General features: G+C 43.7%; 2 protein-coding genes across 2 annotated transcripts in view; one reads left to right on the top strand and one right to left on the bottom strand.

Moving 5' to 3' along the window:
- On the top strand, window positions 1-6,808 carry FAM8A1 (family with sequence similarity 8 member A1). Its single transcript, XM_072330324.1, has 5 exons — window positions 1-663; window positions 2,574-2,694; window positions 4,837-4,960; window positions 5,176-5,315; window positions 5,587-6,808. Exons 1-5 carry the CDS (start codon window positions 120-122, stop codon window positions 5,729-5,731), a joined length of 1,074 nt encoding a protein of 357 aa, XP_072186425.1. The 5' UTR covers window positions 1-119; the 3' UTR covers window positions 5,732-6,808.
- A 1,498-nt stretch (window positions 6,809-8,306) lies between these two features.
- The window catches only part of NUP153 (nucleoporin 153), a 44,434-nt gene continuing 32,799 nt past the window's right edge, over window positions 8,307-19,941 (bottom strand). Inside the window, exons 13-22 of the mRNA XM_072329470.1 lie at window positions 19,544-19,636; window positions 19,216-19,306; window positions 18,791-18,910; window positions 17,205-17,822; window positions 15,323-15,520; window positions 14,003-14,842; window positions 12,118-12,486; window positions 10,575-10,847; window positions 9,864-10,023; window positions 8,307-9,408 (exon numbers count right to left, since the gene is read on the bottom strand). Of these exons, the coding sequence (XP_072185571.1) occupies window positions 9,324-9,408; window positions 9,864-10,023; window positions 10,575-10,847; window positions 12,118-12,486; window positions 14,003-14,842; window positions 15,323-15,520; window positions 17,205-17,822; window positions 18,791-18,910; window positions 19,216-19,306; window positions 19,544-19,636 (2,847 nt within the window). The 3' untranslated portion in view covers window positions 8,307-9,323. The remainder of the gene's footprint in view (window positions 9,409-9,863; window positions 10,024-10,574; window positions 10,848-12,117; window positions 12,487-14,002; window positions 14,843-15,322; window positions 15,521-17,204; window positions 17,823-18,790; window positions 18,911-19,215; window positions 19,307-19,543; window positions 19,637-19,941) is intronic.

The following is a 19,941-nucleotide window of genomic DNA, read 5'->3' as shown; positions in this document are numbered from 1 at the left end:
CTCCTCCCGGTGTGCGGTGTCCCTCTGCTTCCCCTGCTCACCCCTCTTCCCGCCGAGTGGGAGAGGCGAAGCGCACCCTGGCGCATGCGGGGTGCGGGCGGCCCTCAGCGTCAGCGGCGATGCCGGAGATGGCGGAGCCCGGCGCGGAGCCGGGCACGGCCCGCAGCGGCGCCGGAGCGGCGGCGACGGCCGGGGGCGCCCAGGACGGGAGCGACGGCGGCGGAGAGGCCGCTCCCGCGTCGCCGTCCCTCTCTGCGCCGACGGCCGCGGGGAGCGACGACGGTGGGAAGGCGCTGAGCGCGGCGGAGTACGCGCGGCGGGTGCACCAGTGGCTGTGGGACTCGTACTGCGGCTACCTCAGCTGGCACTGCGGCCTGCCGGCCCTGCTCGCCGCCGGCCCCGCCGCCCGCTTCACCGCCCCGCCGCCCCCTCCCGCCGCCCCGCCGGGGGCCGCCCCCGCCGCCTACTACAGCCCCTTCTACCTCTTCGCCCCGCCGCCTGCCGCCACCGCCTCGCCGGGGCCCCGCGCTCCCCCCGCGCCCGCATCCGCCCCCGCCACCTCTTGGCCGGCGGCGGCCGCCAGGCTCTCCCCGCTGCCCCGCGCGGCTCCGGGCTCCGGCAGCGGCGGTGCTGCCCAACGGGAGGCTGCGAGCCGGCCGGCAGGTGAGTGGGGGCGGCCTCGGCTGCGTTTGTGCGGTGCTCGTGTAAGTGCCTCGTTCCTAGCGCCGTTTGGGTGGCGAGAGCCAAACCGACTTCATGCTTTCTTTGCGGTGCGGTCTCCGTGCTGCAGTGACATCGTCTGTCGAAGTGGAAGGGAAGAAGAAAAGCCGTGCTCACGTTCAGCGGGCTGGCGGCGGGTTCAGATGTAAATATTTGCGGAGCACATATAGCAGTGCTGCTGTTTGTGTGCGCTTGAGAGCAAAGCAAACTCTGATGGCGTGGGAGAGAACATGTGGAGTGTGCAGGTGCTTCCTGGCTGGGTGCGGGAACGGCTGCCTCCTTCATTCCAGGGCTGCCAAGCAGTGCTGTGAGCGCTGGTGGACGGGCATCCATCCAGCTGCGCTACCGAGGCCCCTGGAGAAAAGAAGGCAGGTGTTGTGGCCCTGGGCAAAGTGCAGCAGGCAGAGCTGTGCCGTTGTGTGAGCTCACTCACCGGGTGTGAGGGGAGAGCATTTTTCCTTCCTGTTCTTGGTCTCTCTGACATTGAAACGTGCTGTTGGTGGTTTTTAGCAGGTGTTGTTTAAACAAGGTTGCCGTGCAAAGTAGTGTTGTCTTTAATTTGGGGCTATAGAACAGAATATATGAACAGAAGCTGCCCGTCCCTAAGGCAGGGGATACAAAGGCTGGTAAAAATGATTCCTGGGTTTTACGTAGCTCTTCAGGAACAAACTCTGTATGCTGAAAGCAACTGTGGGGGCACAGATAGCTCTTTCTGTCGGTGATGATGGTCATTCTGAATGCTCATTAGTGTTGCAACACACGGCCTTTCTGAGGGAGTTCTTTGCATGACCCAGTGCTCCCATACAGTCACCGCTGTGCTCCAGATTGCGAGGGGATGCATCTGGAACAGCTCAAGTGATTACATCTCCTTTTCTGCTGCGGATTATTGTCCTTGGGGCAAGCTTGGCAGGAGAGGACATGTTTCCATCCTGGTGCTGCTGTAGTTCACAGCCCCGTGTGCTTACGTAAGCTGAAATCAGCCACAGCTTATGTGAACTTCATGAGTTTCCAGCTGGAGTGTGGAAAAGCAGGGCAGGTGACCGGCTCTCCCAGCTCAGTCTGCCTGCAGCCGTGTCACAACACCGATGTTAGTTGTATGCCAGGCATCAGGGTGGCAGCGAGCTCTTGTAGCTGTGGCTTAACATGCTTTGTCCCCTTGCCTCTCCCTGCCTTGCTGTAGCAGGTCACCGGTCTTACACTGAGCACAGTAGAACAAAGCACGCTCAGGCTTCAGCTGCACTTTAGCACTGCCTGATTAGTGCCAACCCTCCTTCATGGCTAGCTTCATGTAAGAGCCTGAGCTCTGAGCCGAGTGAATGTGCATTGCTTTCTGCTGTTCCCACCACAGATGTTAACTTCTGATGTAAAAACCATCGCCTTAAATCTCTGCGGTGGAAATATGCTAGAGTCTAAGGGCTGTTACTGCTTCTTAACAGAGTTTAATGTAACTTGAGTACTTCTATAGCCGCAGACACTTCTCCCTTACTCGGTCACTGTGCCTGTATGTCCAAATGGCACTGCTGCTACGGTCAGCCACCATGCTCCTTTTGAGGAGTGCATTTACTCTGTTCTTTCTGCTGCTACCTGCTTGAGCTGGGCCCTGAGAGGCTGAGGTACAGAATCCTCCATTAGAAGTTATTTGACAACTTGGATATGCTTCAGCAATGGTAATGGGATCTATTTTAGAACTCCTTATGTAAATCGTGCTACTTGACAGATAGTGTCCATGTGGAGTTACCGGCGTAAACAGCTGTGAAGGGATGATACAAGCTGAGATACAAGCAAGTATCCTTGAGGGAATTTAACTTTTTAGTGCAGTACAATCTGGGTAATCCAAACTGTTTCTGTTGCAGGTCGGGAGTTCATTATCCCTTCGCTGGCACACAGGTTCATAGCAGAGATGGTGGATTTCTTCATCCTGTTCTTTATAAAGGCAACCATTGTTTTAAGTATTATGCACCTCAGTGGGATCAAGTAAGTAGAACAGCTTAAAAGTTTATTTAAAGGTTTATTTAATTAAGGTCTTTGTGCTCTTTGGAGGTGTCATGATGTGCTGTGGATACGCATCTGACATCTCCTTCTTAACAGGCACAGGTTGAGGAAGCAGCCCCACTATGGGATCACCTCCTGTTAAATCTGATCTGGGGTCAGCTGATGGCAAGGGGAGGAATTCTGTAGTAATTTTGTAGGCTCCCACACTTGTTACTAAGGATTAATTAGGCTGACTTGCAGTCTGTTTTTGAGGGAATTAACAAGATTTATTTTTGTTTTAAATGCTCTTAAAAAAAATCTCAATGGGAAAACATTATTAAAAAAAATAAAAGGTTTTTATTTCAGATTATGTCAAATATGCATCAATTGGAAGGTTGCTAGAAACCTAAAGCCTGTGGGCTGTACTGTGCCTCAGCTGTAGGGAAAAATGGAATAAGCATCATATGCATCAGCTGTACACCAGGATGAAAATCTTCATAAACGTTTTTATACTGGGTGTATTTATCCAGGCTGGCTGTGGCTCTGGGCAGCGTGCTCTGGTAGTTGGTGACTCTGCACATAGCAGGGGGTTGGAACTACATGATCATCGTGGTCCTTTGCAACCCAGGCCATTCTGTGATTCTATGACTATTTTTTTAGTGATTAATTACCTGAAATACTGTCTCCTTATTCCATAGCTGATTCAGTTCCTCCACTTTGATATAGTCAAATATTTCAATCTTATGAGGAGATTGAGGCTTAGTATGGTCCATACACTTCCATTTCAGAACTGAAGGTATCTGCTAAAAGAGCCTTCCGGATGTTGGTTGGATGTAAACTGATACTACAGAGATAACATCTTTTGGACAGGTTGAACTGCTGCTTGAAAGGTGTGTGGAAGAGGCTTAGATCCAAAGCAGTAAATGTCAGTGCAAATTATCATTGTCGTTGTTCAAATAAGCAGGCAAATGAAACGTCAACCTCTCAGTTCTGTTCAGTTGCCAAAGCCTCCAACTCTAACCTGGCAGCTTGTATTTCCAGCTCGATTTTATAGGCCAAAAATGATACAGAAGGTTTGGGAAAGCTGGAGAACAGCTTTATGTGTATTGCTTCTGCAAAAACGGGGATGGTGATTGAAAGAGAATCTTTTTCTTTTTGAATTAACATACAGTATATTCGATATTGCTGCTCTTGCAAGAGCCACAAAGTTGCTTACAAGTAGCTTCAGAAGCATTTTTTTTCCCCTGGTGAGTTGTGTGCTGGAGGCCGGGCTGAGCTGTCACGTAAGGCACATCCTCACTGAAGACAAAGACTTCAGGCCAACTTTGTACTGAAGGGAAAAGCAGATTGTGCCATACTGCCGTTTGCTCAGTTCCTATCTTTTGTGATCCTGAACAGAGAGAAGAGTGAGTGGTGCATGCATGGGTTGTTTTCAGGAGGGCCACACCTTTCTATTTAAATAGAAATTATACTCTAGATGGCTCACAGAAAAGTCATTTCTTAAGTACACATTGCAAGTGTGCCTATTCCGCATATCAGATGTCACATCTGTGGTTTGACTTGCAAAGATACATAGCTGACTCTGAGCTGCTGCTTTGCACTGCTTGTTAGGGGAAATGGCTGAGACTTTCAACTGCTCGGTGAAAGCATTTTGAAACTGCTGAGAAGGCAAACCCTGCTCATGCAAAGGGGGTAAAGCCTCCTTTGCTTGCCTGGTGACTTGCAAACTGCCTTACAGTTATAAGAGAGCAATGCATTGTGTTCCTATCTCCCCTGTAATGAAGATACTTGTATCCATGTGTGTGGGTAAGATGACTGTGGAATCCCTTTTTGTATCTCTCAAGAATGAGAATGATCCTAATGATTGTGCAGCTCACTCCATGGGTTGTCATGTTGCATCCATGGGCTGTCATGTTGCAAACGTGCTAACAATGCATTTTTCCGTAATGAAAAACTAAAGGGCAATTTGGAAGGCAACCTCCCAGCGTTAGGAATTTTAATGGATGGCTCAATGTCACAGAAGCTGAAGAGCTGAAGCGAATTCCAGTCGTAGGAGGGACAATCGAGTTCTGGCTTTTGTGTAGTGTTTGGTTTTTGCTTTGTGGGTTTTTGGTTTTTTTTTTAAAGTTGTCTTATTTTCAACAGAGACATCTCTAAATTTGCTATGCATTACATAATAGAGGAAATAGATGAAGATACATCCATGGAAGACTTGCAGAAAATGATGATAGTGGCTCTCATCTACAGGCTGTTAGTCTGCTTCTACGAGGTAACTACTACATTTTAACTGCTGTAATTCATAGTTGTCAGTTCTCGGATAAACAAACCAAGAAAAGCATCATCAGTGGCCTGTGAATTGAAACCCTCTTTTCTTGGAGTTCTGTGAAGCTGTGTGACTTCCACTTAGTTTTGAAGAAAGCCATGTTTGCCACAGCAGTCAGCAACGCTGCGCTGTGTGGAACTGAAGTAAGTTTTCTTTTGCAGATAATCTGTATCTGGGGAGCAGGAGGAGCAACCCCGGGGAAGTTCTTGCTCGGACTGCGAGTTGTGACGTGTGATACGTCTGTCCTCGTTGCACCCAGCCGCGTGTTAGTCATTCCGTCTTCTAATGTCAGTATGACAACGTAAGTGCTCTTAGCTTACCTTGCTTTCGTATTAATGGTATGGAAAGAGCGCGGTTTGGAAGGCAATGCACCTTTCCTTCATTGTTGGCCTTTGCAGGCACTGGATTGCCAAGAAGTATTCTCGGGTTCTTTCCATATAACAATTAATCAGTTGTGAATATTTTCCAGGTTAGGTGGTAAGATAATCTCTAAACTCTGGAGGTTGTGGGTTTGGGGAAAGCAGGGAAGTTGACAATAAATAAGGCACTGAATGCTTTTATTCTCCTTTCAGGTCTACAATAAGAGCCTTGATCAAGAATTTCTCCATTGCTTCATTTTTTCCTGCATTCATTACGCTGCTGTTTTTTCAGCACAACAGAACAGCCTATGATATCGTAGCAGGAACTATTGTGGTAAGAAGAAATGGAATCAGATGATAGCAAAAGCTGACAGACTCCCAGACTGTTTTTGAATACCGCTCCCAAATGAACAAAAACCCACCCCAAAACTGAGATGACCGTCTGAATCTTTAGCCCAAATTAAAGCAGAATGATTCCCAAGCTAAAGGAAATGGGGTTGCTCCAGTGTGGTGCCAGCAGCTACCTTCAAAGTATTGGAATTCTCACAAATGCCAAAGAGTTTTGAGAGAAACAATATCTATTAACCGTAGCTTGAAAAGAAGCGGCTGTGTGTTAATACCTGCAGAATGGTGCTGTTCTGTTTGTCATCCTGGAGGGAAAGCGGATACTGAGAAATACTCCATCCACCTGTAAAGAAATGCTTTGGGTGTTGGAGGTAACTAACTAGAAGATCATGTTTTCCAAGCAGTTCCCTGAGTTGTGTTGCTGGCTCTTTGAGGGGAACTGCAGTATGGGAGAGTAAGGTGCATTCAGTGAGTTACGGCGACGGATGTGTAGAAAGAAAGCGGTGTTTATCGCTTCCTTGATGACTGCTTCGCGGATCATATTCCCTCACCTCTTAAAAGTATTTTATCTGGATATTGATGTGACGGGTTTTTTTGCATGATTAAGTATTATCATTTATCTAATGTGTCAAAGCTAATAACGAGGTGAAATGGTAGCTGCTTTTTCTCTAGAAAGGGCATGTTACACCGCAGTGTTAATCAGTTGCCATGTATATAATTTTGGAGCTGTGAACAGCACACATCATTTGCTCCTCTCTGCAGTGAAAGCACTTGTCTATTTCTTGCATATAATATCAAGCAGAACATCTGAACGAGTTTCCAAGAGCATGCAGAAACTATTATCTGAAACATGTGTTATGGGTGTAAGTCTGTATCGAAGTACAAATAGTACTTGTTTTCACTTTATCTTCTGGCTAACTGTTTGTATATTCAGAATAACTTAAATACTGAATAAAAAAAAGCTTAATATTTTGCATGATTATACACAGCTTTGATTTTTGTTCTTGTAGCATTAGTATCTTGGAGAACGGGCTTTCCACAACGATATCCATGTTGTATTAAAATGTGAAGAAGAGTCTAGAATTCTCCCAGAACACAGATTTTGTCTCCTCTCTAAAGCACATCTGCTGCTCTGTTGCTGAAGTTCTTCCCTTCCTTGCCTTTTGGAGGAAGACAATAGAAGTATTTGTGTGGACTCTTCAGGTGAAACAGCTTAAAAGCAGTAACCTGTTAATACTGTGCGTTAGTTTAGTTTGACAAGAGCTGCTATTTTGTTTGTAAAGACAGCCTTCTGCATATGCTTTCTGATCTTTGTTTACCATCTTATTTTTGGGACCAGAGTCACTACTCACCTTTTCAGAACAAAGTCACCCTTTTTGGTTAATGACTTTCAGATTCTTTGCTATAAGCAGTCAGTTGTCTTACCTAGAAACCCATCTTCATGTGCATCATCAGAAAATGCGTCTGTACCAAAACACAAAGAACAGCACTGCTGAACTGAGTGTTACAAGATGAGGAAGGGCTGTCCAACCTGACAAAAGCCATTCTGGGTTGGCTGTTGCCTATTTAGATTTTCACCATGAATACAAATAGAACTTTTGGTCTGATTCCTGTAGTGGTGATCTAGAAACTGGGATTCAAGATGGAGGCAGGTAGCACCACAGCTGGGTAAAATTTCATTGCTAATGCTTCAGCTTTTTCTTACCCTGGAGAAAAATAGCACCCCGTATAGTGCAGGCAAAGAAAAAATTACAATTCAGGAAAGCCAGGCTGTCCAGGGAAATACTTACATCCAGTTGCCCAGACTGTGCCTGTTTATCTTTTCCATTTATTGGTTGGTTCGATACTTGGCACACAAAAGGGTTGAGGAAAACTGAGTATGTATGTAGAAACACTGACCAATTCTACACATGCTGTAAGGCTGACAAAAGTGAAAGTTGGCTTTTGTCCTGTGAAGTGTAGCTCGTAGTTGGAAAAGTATCTTGTTTCATAACATGGACCTGTGCGGCTGTAGAAATGCAAAGCAGCACTGAATGGCACAAGTGCTGCTAAGTAACTACTAACGTGTCTGGAACAATCTACATACCAACTCTTAAGTTAGGTGGGCCACGCAGTCCTTTCTCCCTTAGCAGTATGAGAGGGAGTGTTTGCTGCAGTATTAAGTGATTGGATCTCAACCATCAACGGCTTACCAAAAGCCCAGCTGTAGTCCCTGAAGAATCAAAAGCCTTCTTCCTCCCTTTACTAGACTGCCTGCTCTATAAGAAACTTTCCTCACTCCTGGAGAAGTAGAAAAAAGCACATTATCCTTTTACAGCTGGGTATATTTCACTGTGGTGAATATTTGTTTGTACAGTTAAGTTGTGTTGTAAAACACAGCTATCTAGCTACAGTAGGTGCAGCTGAGTCAGACTTAAGGCTCCAAGCAAGCCTACAATAAAACTCTTCACCAACAGGGAAGCGGAACCTCTCCCTTATTAAAGGACACTGAAGTCCATGCATGTGACACCACAGGGAATGAGCAGCGCCCTGCCTCGCAGCACAGCTGTAGGCACAGAGGCCTGCCTTTGGAGTTAAAACTGCCAGCTGATATTTCGTAGTTTTTATTGATGGCATTTATCCCATGGTTTAACATGTTAATTATACTGTAATAAACATGGCTTTAATATTAAACTTTTCCTTATTATCCAAAGTCACCACAGTCCATTTCAGTAAATATAAAAATATATACTTAATACTTTGTACAATACTGGTTTTTGGTCCAAACAAAAATGGATCAGAAAAGCCAATAAACTTACTTTAAGAATTCCCAATTTTAAAGATTTTCTAAATGGATTTAGGCAACTTTGAATAATGGGACTTACATAATAAAATCTGAGACGATACTAAACAAAAATGGCCGTAACACACAAAATTAAAATTTCCATTTCACAGATCTGTTATGCCAAAAAAGTACATAGAGAAACAAAACTGTATTTACACGTTTCATAATAAAATAACAAAGGCGAGACAGGTGAGAAAGGGCTGTAAGAATGAAAATATAGAAATAGCATATAATTATTAAATGGAGAACTACAGATCTAACAAGTCCTTAGCATGAATCGTCCTGTAATCAGTCTTCCTCTATCAGAAAATTTTAGTGCACGATACACCCAAACTCACTCACTTCACACATACACCGGCACAAACTCAGCATAGAAATCATTCGTTACCGACATTCTCTACTCTATACAGAACCCCTCACTGGTATAATTACAATTCGGAGGCGTCAGTAAACGCAGATGAGCGCACATAGTGGTGCAGATGAAGAGGTATTGTACAAGCCATTCACTGTGCGGGCTATACTCATCTCTATAGCCGAACCATGCCGAGTCAGTGAAAGAAGTAACTTGCTGGATTCTAAAATAGTTTTGCTTGAGAACGGCCCTGTTGCCAACTCTACTTGTTACAAAAAGAACTAAACCAGGGAGGGAAGGAAAGGGCAGCAGAGTTTTATATTCCTTTAGGCAGATCTGACTTCAGCTAACCCAGCATGAGGTACGATCCCGACAACTGAACAATGCAGGGCAGCAGCTGCTTTGAAAGTTGCTTTACCAATCAGGCGATTACTTTCTACGTCTAACTGCAGCCTTTATCTTCCGACCAGGAACTGAAGATCCGGAGGCAGAGAAAATATTTTTTCCATTAGTCCTATCAAAAGAAACCGGTAGCACAGGGTTTAGGACAGTACTGACAGTTCTGTAGCAGCACCAAGCAGATATTCCACAACAACTGTTTTATCATCTGGCTGCTCACTACTCAGCAGCTGGCAACAAACAACATATGATGAATGGGAAGAGAGTTCCAGAAACCAAAAGCAATTAAATCTCTCTCATTCCGCAGGTAAGCAGCACCGTAACACCTCAATGCAGATCTTATTTTTCAAGAACATTTCACGTGGCTGCATGGTATTTCTGAGAGCTAGGCTGCTATAAAGCTATCGTTGCCTACTTAGCCAGTCACGCTAACAGAGCAAGGAGAGATGCCGTCCTTAGACATAAATTCCGAGGTTCATCTGAGCACCCCGCAATTTAGCATCATAGAGGCTGCCCGCGGTCCACAGATACTACCAAAAGCTCAAATGACAATCTGATACGGTCTCTTACCCCACTGTAAACGTTGGAAGCTGGCTGAATGAAAATCCTGAAGAGGCGGAAGGCTGTACCGATGCTGCTGGTGCAGGAGGATTTGCACCAAAAGTAAATACTTCTGGGTTACTCGTGAAGTTGAAAGTAGAAGTACTGCTCCCAAACTGGAATACGGGACCTGAGAAAGATGGGGTAGAAGCAGAAGGGAATAAGAAAGTTGAAATTTGAGTTTGTTCTTTCCAGGGAAATCCTCCCCTCCTTCCTCCCAATACTCTAACAGATACTGCTTTGACCTTGCTTAAGGCGGCACAGCTTGGGGTGGGAGGGAGGTTTACCAGTAATGCTAAGTTACCACAGGAACAACATTCAGACAACTTCATTTGTTTCAGTAGAGAATCATAAAGGGATTCTAAGACTGCTGGCACACTGCTAACAAACTGTCTGCTGCTACCTGCACTGCCATTAGTTTATGGCTGCATGCACCAGAATGTCCAACTACGTACAACCTATTGGTGAAGGTAGCCTACCTCTCCAGCAGTAAGGAATCAGATCCTAATTACTTAACCCTGTGCGCACTCCTTCTATGGAGGACAATTCTTACAGTAGAGTATGCGCAAAAGGCAAAAGTCATCTCATTCACTAAACTTCAGAAGCACTTCATGGAAACCAACTCACCAACTAACCAAGCTTTCTCTGAGACCGGAAACGAAAAGGATGATCAACACTCACCAGCATTGGAGGTGCTGGAGCCAAAACCTGGCTGTTGGCTTGATTGCTGTCCAAACATAGGGGGCTGAGTACTGCTTGTCACAGAGCCAAAGGCAGGAGGCGCAGGCTGAGAGCCAGCTGAAAACAGCGTTGTCGACATGGATCCAAAGCTGGGAGCATTTGGCTGGCCGGAGCCCTGGCTCTGGCCAAATGCTGGTAGCTGACTGGCACCAAATGCCGGGCCAGCAGCAGGCGCTGAAGACCCAGACCCAAAGACAAATGAAGAGGACGACCCTCAGGGAAAAGAAGAGAAATTTCAGTATGCGCTGGGTTGTTTTGTTTGCTACAGAGCTTTAGGTTTGCGGCCAAGCAGGTAAAACAACAAACAGCACCTCCTTCATTATAGGAATCGTACCTTTTCTTGTAAGGTACGTGAAAAACAGCACTCTTTCAGGAGTCAGACAACACACACCTCAAACACGGGTTGTCTAGACTCAAATTACTGTTAGCCATTCATGTTCTAGAAGCAGACTCCCACAAATAGCACAAGCTGATTTGTATTTACTAAGACTTATTTATGCCACGGGTAAAGAATACTCACTCATTTATTTTTATTATTTTAAGCCTTCAAAATACAGCTCCTGATCTATTAGAATCAGGAGAACACCAATCTTTCCTCTTGTAAGGAACTGCGCCCCTTCCTCATCCGAATGTTTACAATTATCAATTTCTGGAGGCCATGTCAGGCTTGCAGGGACCTAACTCAGCTACCAGAATAATTCTGTCCCTTCATAGAATAGAAAACAAGCTCATTCAATTAGCTGCTTTGGTTCTGCATGGCCAGCAGAAATAATGAGAAGAAAATACATGACTGAGCTGTGACTTCAAACATACGCACTTCTGCTGAGCAAAAAGAGACCTTCTAAATAGCGCTATTAATCTAAGTGCAATTTAAGCAGACGTCATGCAACATAAAAACACCAACTACTGCAACGTAACTCGGAATGGCTGACTGGTTTTCCAGGAAGGAAAACAGAAGTTAAGACAGACTAAAAGGCATTCCAGTACCTTTATGAAGATTTCTGATAGCTAGCTTCATCTACTAACAGAAAGAAGCTGGAAATTCTTAACTGGTGGGTTAGACTGATCTGCTTCTTGTTGTAGCTCAGCACTGTTCTCCCTCTCTTTCTGCTTGAGAGTTTTAGGTATGGGGGAGAAAAGTTGCAGCTAACTGACTTTTAACCTTCTGCAGTGGATTGATACCGAGAAGAGGGCAATGCATTCTCACAATGACAAGTTCCTATGCAAATGAAAGCCAGTAAAGGGTTATCCACTGCACAACATATCACCACAGCCAGTTGATTCCTAAACTTTATTTCCCAGACTGCCTGAAAACCTGAGCTGAGCCCCAAGCATTAGCACTGTTTATATATAGTTGGATATAAATATTCACTTCTTATCTCTATTTCCACACATTTTGCCTACTCGTTTTCCACAAAACACTCTTTCCCTGCTCCACTTTTGTGATCTAACAGCAAAAACAAAAGCACCTGCTTAAATGTACCTGTTGAACTCGATGTGGCCGTGGCTCCAAAGGTAAAGCCAGAACTTGCTGCACTGCTACCGCTGGCTCCTGAACCGAAGACAAATGGAGCAACTGCTGCACCAGTGGTGGAAGATGTGGTTGTCGGTTTGTTTTCTTGAGAGAAGCCGAATGACTGAGATGCTGTAGATTCTGCAGAATTGCCAAAAGCAGTGCTGCTCACAGTGTTGCTGGCTTGCCCAAACACAAAGGGAGCGGGAACTGGTGCAGGGTTGGAGGAAGAGGTGACGCTGCCGAACACGCTGCTGCTGTTGGCTGAAGTGGCAGGTACGGCTGCGCTGGAGGAAGTGGAGCTCAAGAAGCTGAAGGATGGCTTTGCTGCTCCTTGATCTGAGAGGGAGAACAGAACATGAAACGCTGTAAAACGCCAAACCAAGCGCAACAGAGAGACCCTGTTCCAGCAGCTGTACAAGGAGAAACCCTGGATGATGCTCCAACTATTATCCAGCTACTGTGGATTACATAAAATCCAGATTTAATACACTGATTCCTGCCATCCGCAATTAAAGGAATGGGAGAATTGTGAAGAATGATGACACCACCACAGTTCTAGTAGTTACGGACACCAAGCGTTGGCTATAACAACTGGAACCAGAATTAACCAGTACATCTCAGCTCCTCAAACATTCTTCAGATGCTCCGAGAAGAACAACATGCATTACCTGCAACACTTCTGTAGTTTGCTAAATGGAACACAGCAAAAAAACAAACAAACCCCACAGCGGTACAGCTTCTTTTGTAGCCTCTCCTGACACTACAGCCCTGTGCCTACAGCCCTAAAGCTGGCTAAGCCCAGCATCCTGCAGCCTCGCTCTTTTGGCTTAAGCTCATTGCACTTCAGTACTTTCAAGACCTGCTTTTGGGAGCCGCGGAGAACAGCCCTCTGTTACAAAACTGTCACACCGAGTGCAATTTTACATTTAAAGTTATTCTTTTAAAGTATGTAGTTCTTCAGCTTTCCCTAAGCTTCTGCTCTCTCATTATCATACCTGACCCTGTTCTTCATTTCCCACTGCTGTTTTATCCAGCAGTTACGGACCCTTTTCATCTATGCCACTTTTAAGGGACTCTCTACTGTGATGAAGAAGGCTTGTTAAAATCTCCTTTTTACACAAGGCTTTCTGTCAAATTTCCACGGCTAAATCAAACTCTGGAACTTCAGCTCAATCGTAAGAACCATAACCCTATGCATTGCTTTTATTCCCTCTGCTCTTTCCTTTATAACTTCCAAAGTTAGTAGAAGTTAGTAACAAACGCTGTTCTGCAAACCACGGTTGGTAAATCATGAAATCACAATCAGCATTTTTCCACGTGGCAACTGTCACTAAAATCTTTCAGCCCAGTCGTTCGGAAGGTTAAAGATGCACAAAACTGTGTAGTATCTATTAAGTGATTTCCATACCTTCGTGGTGGTGAATTGCAGTAGCAGAGCTGCAAGTACACATGAATGCAACACCTCCTCACATCCCCTTTCACCTTGAAAACCATAGCATGAGGCCTCTGTCACCACGCTAAAGTCTTTACCACCAATTATGCTGCTAGCACAGAAACCATACAAACCATCCGTGCTCATGTGGGATACAATCCAAGATCCTTAATATCTGACAACATGTATATATTTTTTGTCTAAACCTTGTCTTAAAACTCACTGAAATTAAAAACAGGAATTCTACTAATTGCCTATACATCAACAACTGGAACACAAACCACACTGCGTAAAGTAATTAAGCTTTTTCTAAAGCTCCAGTACATGAACCCATTAAATCCTATAGATTCTGTAACTTATGACTTCAGAGGTACCATCTGAGGGACTCAGACAACTGAAGACAAAAGATATTCTGCTTACCTGAAGTACTGGCTTGGGCCCCAAATGTAAAAGCTGGCTTTGCCTGCTCAGTTTCTTTCTCTGGTGGTTTAACAAAGCTGAAGTTGAACATAGGTTTTGCTGTGCTTTCTTCTTTGGTATGCTCAGACTGCCCAATGGAAAAGACAGGTTGTGCCTTTGACTCTTCATTGTCAGCTTTCTTCCCAAACAGTAACGGAGGAGCAGAACTGACAGAATCCTGTTTCTCTTCTGTCCTTCCCAAAACAAACTGCGAGGCAGGTGCCGACTCCACGTTACCAAAAGAGAAGCCTCCCTTTGCTGCAGGAGTTTCATCCTTTTTCTCATCTGATTTCTTAAATGCAAAAGAAGCTGATGCGACTTCATTTTCTGCCACAGTTCCAAAAGTGAAGCCAGCGACTCCGGTTTTATTCTCACTGGTAGTTATGGAAGTAGAACTTGAACCAAAACTGAAACCCCCCAGTACTGGTTGTTGCTCTTTCTTTTCCTGCTGTCCCAGGCTTGGTGTCCCAAACTGAAATGTTAAAGGAGCTGGACTACTTGTAGACGGAAGGCCAAAGGTAAAGTTGTTACTTTTCTCTTCTTTTTTACTCTCTTCTGATTTAGAGTCCGAGGACGAAACTCCAAATTTAAAGTTCCCTGAACTGCTTGGAAACTTGAATCCCCCAGGCGCAGCGTTGGAAGATGCAGTTTCAGATGCGATGCCAAACTTGAAGCCCCCTTGTTCTCCAAATTTAAAACCTCCTGTGATACTCGATGTTTGAGAATCAGAGGATGATGACTGAACACCAAATGTAAATGACGGCAATGCAGCATTCGTGGACGCAGCAGAAGCTTCAAAACCTGCAGAAATGAGAAATAACGTTTAGTTTGTAACCTATGTCATAACATCGGTGGCACAGAAGGCTTTAGCAACTTAGCTGTGGTTCCAGTCCCAGACTTCCCAATCAAAACAGAAAACAAAATTCCCTCACACGTCTCTGTAAATTAATCTTTTCTCAATGGTATTTTTCTGTCTGCTGCTTGGCTTGCAGATGCGTACTGGTATGAGATGCAATGCACATAACACGATTATTACACTTCTTGTCTAAGTTGCAAATGAACATCATGGAAAACCAAGCATGTCATTAGAAACTAAAAAGCATACGTTTTTATTCTTGGGAAAACGTGTGGAAACGTACACATGTGACCTTATCTAGACAATATTCCTACAGGAAAAAATGAACAGATTTGCCATAGCGTTAAGGGAAAAAATAACTCAGCTTTAAAAAAAAAAGTCTAAGCAAAACAAACTGCATCCTCACTTCAGTCATGAAGTATTACCTTTGAACTCTGCTTTGGTGCCTGGCTTTGCACTTTCACAGGCTACGCACTTCGTGGCCTCCGCTTTGTTTTGGACCAAGCAGACCTCACAATCCCAGCTTCCTTCAGGCTTCTTGAATTTGTCTAAATCCAGAAGATCTCCAGAAGGAGCAGCAAATGCAGACGTGCTGCTGCTGCTGGTCACAGGCACTGAGCTCCCTAGGAGATAAGCAATAATTAAACACTCTGCTTCAGTTACAAAGTGAACGTGAAGGTTGTTTTTTTAGAACCTCTCAGATGCTCTCTAGTTTGTAAACCAGACAAGCGCAACAGTAAAACAACAGCAACTCATATAATACAGCAACACAGCCAATTTCAGATGTAATTCATGGATATTCTTATCAACTAAAATCATGGCAGTAATTCCTGCTTGCACAAGTAACCCACTGTCAGTGTTAGCGCACATAAATTGATGATGAAAGTAATGTGACGTGAAGTTGAAATTCATCAGATTTGCTTCTCTCCAAATTCCAAAGTCAGACATGTTCAAAACTACACCGTCAGGAAACAAACAAAAAAAGCCCAGAGAGGAACTCAAAGCTTCCAGCCTCACAACTCTGTTCAGCACATAAGCTGCACTGTCATCAAGAGCAGCAGAAACCTCCATAAAAGAGGCCTGAAAGACATTGCTTTCCTTCTGGTTTTTCTCGCCTGTAAGGAAATTGTTGTCATTTGATGCTGCAGCAGAAAACTTTTAGCTCCATAAGCATGAAGCAGTCACCCAGAAGGCACAAAAGCATCACTTTGACAACTTCACTCCAACCGTTTTAAATCACTGAGGGCAACTTTTAAAAGAGAGGCAGAAGAAAATGCCTTGTATTTCAAACAGTAAAGACGGGGTCCTCTCTTTCATGGTATACCCAGCAGATTTTATCCTCATCTTACTTGCAAAGCTCTTCCCCTTCACAGACGTAACATATCCACACAGTTCCCTGCACCAGGAGGACAACAGTAAGCCCCTCATTTCCAAAATCCCTCCTTGCAACTGCTACAGTCTCAGATAAAGGTTCTCAGAGGCTCTCCAAGAGAATCAGCTCTGCCTGAAATGCATTATCTTACCTGATGAAATGTCACTCTTATTCTACAGGATGATTACAAAAACAAAACCTGGTTTGTCCTCCTTTTATTTTCTTCAGGAATATATTTGAAAGATGTGTTTTTTTGACATATTAGTACATTAAATGGTGTGTAGAGTCAAGGCGTTTACAATGTCAAATAGCAGGAAACTGAAGAAATTACCCAGTGGGTTACCTATGTTCTTTAAGCCTATCAGCAACCTTCACTGGGATACCTGGACATCACGTTTTGTTTTAGCTTAAGAAGAAAAGTTAAGACCATACAATCTTGACATCCAGCTTCCTATCTCCTCTAGTGTAATGCAATGGTGAGTGGAGATCTTTTTGATCATGGTCTGTCATGTAAATAGGATTTTTACTTTTTTGAAAAAGAAAAAGAAGATTAAAAAAAAAAAAACAACAACTCTTTCTATGGAGTTCATGTTTTTCACTGGTGAAAAGTTAGTAAATAGTTTTCAAATTAAGTCACCCCATTCAGTCACCTTTCCTCACCAACAGCAACACAAGGTTATTTGCTTTGACTCAGCTCTGTACTAACTCATTCCACAATCAGCTCAATTTATGTGATGGGCTGGAACCTGGGCTGCCACCTTGAAAGTGCCTGTAAGCATTCCTGCAGACAGGCACAAACCCATCAATCACACCTGGCCGTTGTTCTGTTCAGCATGTTTTATACACACAGTTTTGTTTTGGTTTTAAGTCCGTGATTTTTGTTACGGAATTAGATGGAAACAACACAAGCTTAAAAAAAGAAGAAAAGGCCATACCTGGTTTCTCGGACTGACAGGCTACACATTTGCTGTCTTCTGCCTTATTTGATACAAAGCATGTTGCACAGTCCCAAGAGCCTTTTGGCTTCTTAAACTTGTCTCCGAAGCCCAGAGTGACTGTGGTGTCAGTGCTGCTAGAGGAGGATGTCACAGTCACCGAGCTCTCTGTGGTCACTGGCAACGCCAGAGTAGGCATCACTCCCATTCCAGGCTTTGGCGTCTCACATGCTACACATTTTGTAGCTTCAGGTTTGTTCTGGACCAAACAAGTATCACAATCCCACGTTCCAGGCGCTGCTTTGAATTTGTCTCCAAAGCCCAGCATCCCTACAGGAGGGGTGGATGCTGCCTTAGTGGAGCCACTTGGACTTGAGCTCGTCGTCTGTTTTGTACTCTCGGGTGTTGACACTTTAGCAGCTTGACAAGTGACACACTTGCTGTCTGCAGCTTTGTTCTGCAAACATGGGTCACACGGATCAGACTGCCAATACGATGATGCTTGTTTAGAGGTCTCTTTACCTGCAGAAAAACTACTTATTGCAGGCCTTGTATAGACCACTGTGCTTGTGATAGGCTGTGCAGATGCAGAGGAGTGTGTCTTTACAGATGCAAAGCCTAGAGGAGGAAAAAAAATATATATCTTCCCGTTAAAGCTGTACCTCACTACAGTTACCAGAGTTACTTATGATACTACAGGGCATAACTTTTAACTCAAGTGCCAATGGTTACAAATATACATTTGGAAGGAGTGCAAAAGGAAGTGCCTGGAAATCTGATCTAAATGGATTATATTTCATATGCTGCACTGAGACACAACAGAAAGCTTCATTTAACTCTTCGCTTTCAGTAAAGTTTTAAACCAATTTTTTCACTGGTTGACACATGTGAGCAAACAGTGGCTCATGGAAATCTGACTGTCCATCATGCACTAGAAATAATTCAATTTCATCAAGATATTACACCCAATCAAATACGATTTCTGAAGCTATTCCTTCTGTAGCAGACTGCTCAAATTCACCTCAGTAACTGTACGGCAGCTCACCCTTGGAACAGTAACCCACATGATTATTACCCCACAGGTAATTAAGTAAGTAATAAGAAGACAGTAAACATTGCCTCAATTTTATAATCTTTCTTCAAAGTGCAGTGGGCGCAGGCTGACTTCTTATTTCAAGATGCCAATTCTAACAGAAAACAGATGCTACTAACAAAGAAACACTAAAGAAAACGCATCTTCAGTAGCAGCTCAAGTTGCTTGTAAAGATAATACAAATACTGCGTTGTTGGCTTATTCTTTAACCAGCAATGAAGCCTCTGAACAGCAAGGATGTATATCCTGCTTCTCTTAAAGTGATGAAAAAAGTGACTGTCCATTCAGAGGGAAGTTGAAGTTTTACTTTCAGCAATAAAAACCACTTTGAATGGGCAGATTCATCCTAACAGACTTATTAACATAATGCTTCCCTACATTTCTATTTACAGCTAATACTGCATTAACCACGACATAAGCTTTTCTATTTTTTTTAAATCCACGTTAGCATTTTTTTTTGCAGTATCTTTTAAAAAGAAGTTCATTATCTCACCAGGGTTTCTTAGAATGTCTAACACACTGCCTTCCTTTAAGACCTTCGCAGGTTTGAAGGGACCATCATATTCTTCTTTTTCTTCCTTTTTATTGCTGATGCTGTTTACAGTGGTGGTATCTTTAGAAACAAGAGAAAACAAAAACATCCTTTGTGGCACAACCCAATAAGAACAGAACGCATCCACTTCTGCCAGAAACAACAACTTCCAACTATCACGAATCTAAGAATCTTTACAATTCAGCCCACCTTACAACTTTTAGTTACACCTTGTAAAAGCAGATCTGGCACTGAAAAAAAAAAGTACTGCAGAAGCCCAACACTGTCTGAAATTGCTAACATGCCCAGAAAGGACAGATTTAATATTTAATACCCAAAGAAAGAAAACCTGCACTTCAGAACTGAAATGCTAAAGTCGCAGTTACCGTGAGTAAGTAAGGATGTCACTGGTGTATCGCTGGATCCAGAACGCTCTGCCGATTTTACAACAGGAACACTAAAGGTAAACCCAATCTGCTACAAAAAAGAGAGGTTTTTTCAGAGTCAGAAACCTAAGAAACTATAATGAAATTCACACACAAACACAAATCTGAAAGCAAGTCTCCGAATTTTTGCTATGCATACTGGATGTCTAATTATAAGGCAGAAAGCCACATAATCGTTTTCCCCACTAGCACAGCCACCTCTGTTTTAATGGTCGGCAATACTCTACTAAATGCCTGATAAAAAGTTGAGCTTTTTCATTTTACTTACAGACAATGGAGGTAGCACTTCTGCCTCAGTAGATTTCACAATTGGAGATGAAAATCTGAACACAGGACTGCCAGCATTACTTGTTGGTTGTACCTGTATTTTCAAAAGAATGAAAGGCTTATATCTAAGAGCAGCAACTACCTGAATTCAGAATGCAACAGAAGTTTTGCAGTGAAGTTCAGAAATCTGGTGTTTTAGTTATTTCTAATCCACAGATGAGAGGAATAATAAAACAAAATGAAGTCTGATAGTGAGTCTACAAGACATCATCTTTAAAACCAAATCACGCAAACCAAGAGAAAAAGATGAGATGCTACTTAGGCCTTAATAGATGGAAAAGCAGGAAATTGAAGACATCTCTAAACTCAGCTCTACTAAAGAACTTCCTCAACAGGTCA

Source organism: Excalfactoria chinensis, chromosome 2 (assembly GCF_039878825.1).
Source record: "Excalfactoria chinensis isolate bCotChi1 chromosome 2, bCotChi1.hap2, whole genome shotgun sequence".
Classification (NCBI taxonomy): domain Eukaryota; kingdom Metazoa; phylum Chordata; class Aves; order Galliformes; family Phasianidae; genus Excalfactoria; species Excalfactoria chinensis.
This window is presented reverse-complemented; position numbering and strand designations above follow the sequence as displayed.

Excerpts from the sequence above, each read along its gene's own strand:
- FAM8A1 (XM_072330324.1), top strand. The coding sequence starts at position 120 with ATGCCGGAGATGGCGGAGCCCGGCGCGGAGCCGGGCACGGCCCGCAGC. Across the intron at positions 664-2,573 it reads GGCTGCGAGCCGGCCGGCAG|GTCGGGAGTTCATTATCCCT; the intron begins GTGAGTGGGGGC and ends TTTCTGTTGCAG. Across the intron at positions 4,961-5,175 it reads TGTTAGTCTGCTTCTACGAG|ATAATCTGTATCTGGGGAGC; the intron begins GTAACTACTACA and ends TTTCTTTTGCAG.